The 7,805-nt window shown below is 34.4% G+C and overlaps 1 protein-coding gene across 1 annotated transcript; it reads right to left on the bottom strand.

The window, feature by feature from the left end:
* Window positions 1–3,721: 3,721 nt before the first annotated feature.
* On the bottom strand, window positions 3,722–6,073 carry LOC133815098 (disease resistance protein RPV1-like). The gene is made up of 7 exons (XM_062247982.1): window positions 5,577–6,073; window positions 4,908–5,478; window positions 4,755–4,832; window positions 4,600–4,665; window positions 4,430–4,498; window positions 4,027–4,105; window positions 3,722–3,909 (listed from the first exon to the last, which is right to left on the bottom strand). Exons 1-7 carry the CDS (start codon window positions 6,071–6,073, stop codon window positions 3,722–3,724), a joined length of 1,548 nt encoding a protein of 515 aa, XP_062103966.1.
* Window positions 6,074–7,805: the final 1,732 nt, after the last annotated feature.

Here is a 7,805-nt window from a genome sequence, read left to right as displayed (position 1 = left end):
CAAACACGTGGGACAAATGTGTTTGTCCAAATTCGTAACATACTTTTGGGAGTTACACATCTTACAAATCAATAATCATTTGTAACTTTCAAAAGATCACCTATTAATGTGTAAAATAAAAGTTACACATTTCTAAATTGTATTTCATGAGCTATAATGTTGAATAGTTGTTGGAGATGTGACTTTGATTGTCATTAGGTGTATGGAAGTTACAAAATTAAAATGGGATGAGTTGGGACGTTTTTGTGGGGAAATGTAAAATTCGGAGGTTGTAAAATGGCTCAGGCCACAGTCTAGGAGGTCGACAACCAAATCCCATTTTGCATTTTCATCAATTTGAACATGTGGAACACTTCTAGTAATCCTCTCCTCTTCCTCACTGATTTGAGAGGATTGATTCTCGAAGGCTTCACCTTCTATGTTAAGGTTCTAGCTATTGTCACTCGAAATTTAAAATGATAAACATAACTTCAGTGTATACTCAAAAGGTACAAAGTGTTCTCATCCACAATGTAATGATTTGAAAATCTAAGTTTAAATTTCAAGTACTTGTGTGAAGCCTAAGGTTGTTATACAAACTCAATACATAAGGTCAACATGTCAGCATTAAAATAGTTAATATCGTAAGAACTGTGATCATTCAAAGCAGTTTGTATCCTAAGGTGTAAGCATTCAAATTGTTCATACAGAAACTTGCGAGCATTCAAGATAAAGTTCCCACACATTCACAAAAATGCCTAAATTCCTAGTTTTCCATCACCAAAAGTCGAGCATGCAAAAGAAAGCAACAAAAATACAAGAATTTGCATTATTAAGCTATAGGAGATACCTAAAATGTACCTTAAATTACATTAACTTACTTTTGAAGTTAGAAAGTAAACAAAAAAGCGGACTCACGATTATGGAAGTTATTGATCATGCACGAAAATTAGTTCTCACACTCTAGAAACCTTTAGTTTGCAAGAAATTGGAGCAAGATTGGTGTAACTTTTTCTAGAACTTTTGGATGAAATTTGGGAAGATATTTGACCTTTTTGAGAGGGAAATGTAAAAAAAAAAAAACAAAGGGTTTTATTTATAATAAGATACATCTCATACATCGTTGGACACGTGGCAGTAAAAGATCGAAAGTTTCTCCATCCGATGCCCAACATGTGGGCAGGTAAATGTCCAATTAGGGAACATGCAAAGTGAATAGACCTATTGATGTGTCGCATCAGGCCACGCAAAAGGACGATCTCAACTGTCACACACCGCCTTGAGAATCAATGCATTTATTACAATTAATCATTGTTCTCATTGGAATGAGCATCGATGTATAGTTCTCCAGGATAATGCAAACAATTGTGAATAATTGGGGGTGATTGTTAAGGTAAATGTCAAATTAGGGAACGTGCAAAGTGAACATACATGTTGAAGTATCGCACCAGGCAAAGAAAAAGGACGATCTCAGCTATCACACATCGCCTTGAGAATCAATGCATTGATTACAATTTGCCATAGTTCTCACTAGAATGGACACGTTGTATAGTTCTCTAGGATAGTGCAAACAATTGTGAAGAACTTGAGGCATTTAGAAGAACTAGGAGCGATGTATCATGCAAAGCAAAAGAACGATCTCAGTTATCACACGCTGCCTTGAGAATCAATGCATTGATTAAAATTCATCATAGTTCTCTCTATAATGGACATCGATGTATAGTTCTCCAGGATAGTGCAAAAAAATGTGAAGAACTGGGGGCAATTGTTATAAGGTATTTTTAACTCACATAGCGAGAACAACCTCAACGTAGTCTCAAAGTAGAGTCCATTCATTGTTGGGAATTTATGGCTTACACACTCTAAATGAATAATGAATAATATGAATAAACTCAATAATACAAACCCTAGAGACTAATCAAGAATCACATGCATAGTATGAAGACAAATCTTGAAAATTCAATGATTAAAGCAAAATCTAGAAAATGATGTAAAATAGAGAGTGGAACTATACCTCCTAGATAAATGGAATCCTCACATAAAATTTAATAGAAATATAAAAAATAAAATAAAAAAATATAATGGGAAACTCAAAAACAAAATCAAAATAGTCTATCTTAAAGAGTTGGGATTTTAGAGAGATACAACATTTGAATTGAACAATTGAGTCTTCAAACTTGAGAGAACATCAAAAGGCTTATACACGAGGGGTATCACTATCCAAAATCTCTATTCCAAGCCTTCGCAAAGTTGCTTGAAGTTTCACCAAGATGGAATGAGAAGTGGATTTAACAAGCCTTTGAAACTCACACTTAAGCGATTCTTGGTGAGTTTCTTGAAGAGAATAAATGTTCTTAGAAAGCTAGAGAGAGTTGAAAAATGTGATCAAAGATTTACAACTCTAAAAATCCCATTTTTCGTTAGGTTAAACCAATAGGAATAGGTCACTTAAGCACTTCAAATTGAGTCATTTTATCCTTTTCCGAAAGGCTCCAGATGACATGTCACTTGTGTGTTTTTCAGCATAAGGCTTATAAGCCTTCTGGCGACATGTCACCACAAGGTTGCGACATCTTGCCTCTCCACTACTTAGGGTGGCCAAAATCACCCTCAAACACCTCCAAATGATTCCAAACTTTTAGGGAATGGTTGGATACCTAATTATCCCACTTTAGACCCGAGAACGTCAATTATAGATGAATACAACAAAAAACTCATATTTTTAGTTTAACTTAAGTGAATCGTTAAGTGTTGTACACTACCTCGTATAAGACTACTTAACCATTATATTTAATCAATCTCAACACACATATCTGAGGCAATGTTAGGGGAAATGTGTGACATGCTTGCTTTGGCGAGCAACAACACACATTTGCGACCTGGCCAAAAATGGCTCGATCATGGTTTGAAATGTCTAGAGCGTTATTTCACAATAAATGCATGTTCATTTATATTCATTTTTGTAACTATTTAATCCATAAGAAAACGTTGTAAGAGCTACATTGATGGCTAATTCAGTGTTATAGTGACCTATAATCCTATAAATAGGTAGAACAAAGTCTTATCAAAGGACATAAAATTTACTTGGCTCGAATCACTCTAAATTCTTGTGTTTATTTGAATGTGCTCACACATTTTACTTAAGTATTTTCCCTATTTTTGTAATAGCATTGTTATTAGGCACCATAAGGTGTCCAACAACACATGAGGTGACGCCTTATAAGTGATTAGCGGTTTTCTATATTGTTTATTAAATCAAAATATGTGGGACCTGATAATTAATTGCACCAATAACAGTATGACACAGTTATGTGGTGTTGGCCCCCCTCGTGCCCTTTAGCAATTCTCTTTTTATAAACCATGCTATATTAATTGAGTGCTTGCATTATTCAACTCAAACTCTCATTATATTTGTATTGTTACTAAAATCCTTCAACAACAATTTCATTGTTGTGCATCTAAAATTAATTAGTTGGACAAAGATTCAGGTAATTAGGAGGGTTGTCTGACATCATCATGTTCTCATACTAGGAATGAATCTATGGAAATGTCGCAACTTAGAGAAGATACATTTCTAACTATGGAAATAAAAAACAAAAAAAATCTCAGATTTGATGGTTGTAGTATCTTCACAAAATCATCTCCAACTTTTCCTCTTTGAAAAAACTGTTCACAAAATAACTTGTCAAACAATTTTTCATGCTCTGTGAACAACAAGTATTAATTTCTAAAAGCACAACTTCTACTTTGCGCAGAAACAACAAAGAACATGGCTAAACGTGCCATTAGACTCCTTTAGAGTGTTTCTTGAACTGTCCACTGACATTGCTTCCTCCATTTCTTCAAGATCCACTGCGATGGTGTTAAAATCGACATCTTGTGAAACTCTTCCTTTGTCTGCGTTTGAATCTGTGATGGTTCCATTTAAACCTGTTAATAGTATAGTGTTGGCAAATTAGATTCTTGGCCTTCATCTAAATTTTCATGTTAATATTCTTATTTTTACTATTTTTCATTGCCTTCAATTGCAAGCCAGACTTCACTTACCATTATTCTCTAAGTCACCTGAGAGAGATCTTAACAAGGATTTTGGTGAAGACTCAACAAAGGAAGAACTCATTGCAACCTGAAAAACCAAATTAAGGTAACAAAAGAAGTTATAGTTGACCAAAGGAACAATGACACAGTAAAAATATAATATCTGCTCTACACATTGGAATTTAAAAATATATAGGAAAGTACTGCTATAGTTAAAACTATGTCAAGTGAAAATCCTATATATGTAGCCAACCAAAGTAGTTTAAGCTAGTGCATCATATTAGACTTTGAGAATAACAACATTACATAATGGATGAAACCAAAGCCTTGAGACCATGTATTTCCAATATTTACCCACATCAAACTAGAGCAAGAATTATATTAAAGTCAAGTAAAATTTAGAAATAGTTACACTTGATGCGGTTCCATCTTCCTCAAGCATTGTGCATGAATTAAAGGCATGTCCATCTCCCTGACCATGCTGCAACTCATAATATATAGACATTATTATTATTATTATTATTATTATTTGTTGAACGTAAAGTTCTTGCTGGGACTAGTTCAATGCATGAGAACCAACACCTGAAGAGTGTCGTTTTGATGCTCACTGATCAAACATTCTTCAAGATACTTCACCTTCTTATTGGTCTACATTCAAGATAGATAAAAGTTGTTCTTACTAGAATGAGATCAGTTAAGTCGCACACTACGCAAGCCAGTTTTATTCTGCTGCTTACCAAGTAAGAGAGCCTCTTTATATACTCTTTTAGTCCAGGAATCTTTCGACAACATTGTTGGAACGGCTCGCAGATTTCCTACCCAAAAAGAAATGATTTAGTTTAGTTGGGTAGCCAAAATATCTCACTAGCCAAAAACTACTGATGATTTACCTGTATATCAAGCGGTAGAGGAAGGCCTTGAGCCAAAAACAATTGATCCACTTCAAAGATACAAAGCAGAGGCAAATTAGTAGATGTTATGATGATTTTGCTTCCCAAACCAAACCATTTTCTGCTTCCAACTAGAGCAAACAATTGGGACAAGTCATCCACATCATCGAGAACAATTAGAACCTTCTTTTGATATAGTCTTTCTCTTATTGCATCCACACCTCGTGTTTCACTAGCTAAGGTAATTCTCTCTCCAAGTATATCAAAAAGAAGCTTCTCTTGTAACTGAACCATGCCATTTAATTCTTTTGATTTCTTTCTCACACCTATAAGAAAGCTACTGCCATCAAAAGGCTCAACAAGTCCATCGTAAATGGCTTTCGCCATCATCGTCTTCCCCATTTTAGCCTCCCCAACAATCCCCACCATCACAACATCATCTGACCCTAAGATACTTACATATTCATGGAAAACATCGTGTCGAAGCGAATAGATTGAAACATTCAGATTCGACGGAATTCTAGTATGCAAAACATCATCAATAATCATTTTGACAAGTTTAGACTCGAGCCTAAAATTCGTCACCATAACAGAATGTCAAGAAACATACATAAATTTCGACAGCAAAAAAGAAGATCAAATGATAATCAATACAAATTGAGATATTACCTTATGCTACATGAATCCCATCCAGATAGACTGGTGACTACTTTCAAAGCAGCCCTCCATGCCTGCACCTTATTATCCATCTTACCTTTAAATCTATTTTTGAGTTGAGCAAATGCAGTGTCATAACTTCCAGGCACATCTGATGGTGTTTTGAGGAAAACAGGTACAACAATCTGTCTATTTATTTCCCTGCATTGGAGTGCATGAACAAGTTCATCCAAACACCATTTGGAAGATACATAATTTTGTGATAAAACAATTATTGCGATCTTCGATGATTTAATTACTCTCATGAGTTGAGATCCAATTTCGTCGTCACTTCTCTCACGTGATTCCTCATCAAAGTAGGATTTGATGTGTTCACGGCATAAACCAGCATGAAGATCCCCAGTAATGGTATCATCTCCGTCTCTGAAACTAAGGAAGACATCATGCGTAGTTTCGATCAAATCAGAGAGATCAGAAGAGGAAGAGGAAGTGAAAGTGGGATTCACCATATTCATTCCCTGCATATCCACAAACAACAATTGTTTTAGGTGATGAGGATCACAATGTAAGAATTTACAACAACAAAAATCAACATGGATCATACACACATGCACGTACCCTATCCTCAATGGCGCATATCCACAAATTGTAAATCAACCAATGCTAATATCAATTTGACTCCTAATTCTGTGATAGGAAACTAGAGGCAGATGTAATTGTTTCTTTAGCAATATACTAAAATTGGGACTCAGATGCAATGTTAATAATGCTTCACAAAACTGTGCCACGTGCCAAAGTTAGTTATGTTGGTTACATAGTTAGACTTGTGTAGCCACATTGCTCAATTAGCTTTTACTCATTCTCGTTTGAGCAATCACTATATACTTATTTATTTTTATTATTATTATTATTATTATGCGACAAATAATTTTTGCAAAATTAGTAGGCATCATGACGAGGCCTACTTGGTCTCATTCCAAAAGAGGACTAAGATTATTAGTCACACATTTGATCATGAATTGGACTTCATTTGATCTTATTTGCAAACTAGTGCAAAAGTGTCAGGTGAATCAGTTGGTTGGATATGGAGTGCGTCTGCAAGTTTAAGTATTTGATATTTGTAAAATCTTTTATTGGCATATTTGACAATATTAACAAAATTAATTAAAGAAGATTTTTTTGAAATTGGTAGTTTCCTGTTTTGTTAAAATGTGTCTTTTTATAATCAGATTATTATATATAAAAGAATATCTTTTCTTGAATTGGAAATTATTGGTATTTATTTTATTTTTTGATCTGATTTATTTTGTCCAGAAATCGTGTACAGCTTGCAGAGATAAAGTATATATAGTTTCCTTATTTATCTAGGGAAACTGGTTTAAAAAATTGTCCAGGTTCAATGAATCTGTTTGAACGAATTGCCAGTCTGTTTGAACAAATTCTGACTTTCCTGATTTGGAAGATTTTCCATTTATTGACTGATTGGTTTCTGATTTGGTTTCCACGACCTAAAGGGATTCTAAAGGGTATATAATCATCCTTAGGTCGTTGGTTTTTGATTATCTCTCTTGCCATATTATTTTCCAAATATTTTCAAGTTTTAGAGAGACTTTTTGTTATGTGAAGAACTTGAGTCCAGCAAGTTCTTAGTGGTTTATTACAGTGTACTTCTGTATTGTTGTCTTTGTGTTAATTATGCAGGTTGAACACACTTGGACATTATTCATCAAGCTTCGGGAGAAGTCTTGTTCGTGAGTCACTTTTCGGGAGGAAAAGTGCAAGTGTTATGATTTGAAGGGAGTTCAAGATCTTAGCACTTCAGAAATTTGATTAGGAGTTTAGATTACAACAGTTGCGACAAATTCAAGAGGGAGTCTTTATTTGTATAGGTCAATTTGGTTTTGTAATCGTTTAGATATTCTTCTAATAAATTTCATTCTCTGGGCGTGGCCTCGTGGACTAGTAGCAATCTGCAAAGATTGCTGATACCACGTAAAATTTCGTGTATTCTTTACCTTATGTTCGTTTTTATCTTCTGGTCACAAATTGTTTAAACATATCTGGTTTCAGTTCAAACAGTCTTTGTGTCTGTTTTAAACATTTCTGTAACAGTTCAACAATTAATTATTTAATTTGAATAATTAAGTTGGTAATCATAAAAAACGGAATTTCAATTGGTATCAGAGCGGTTCACTAAACTCTTAGTGAGATCTTGTGGTTATTTTCCGTTTGATTTGTTTT

The sequence above is a fragment of the Humulus lupulus genome, chromosome 2, assembly GCF_963169125.1.
Source record: "Humulus lupulus chromosome 2, drHumLupu1.1, whole genome shotgun sequence".
Lineage (NCBI taxonomy): Eukaryota > Viridiplantae > Streptophyta > Magnoliopsida > Rosales > Cannabaceae > Humulus > Humulus lupulus.
Note: the sequence above shows the minus strand (reverse complement) of the source record. Positions and strands in the feature narration are given on the sequence as shown.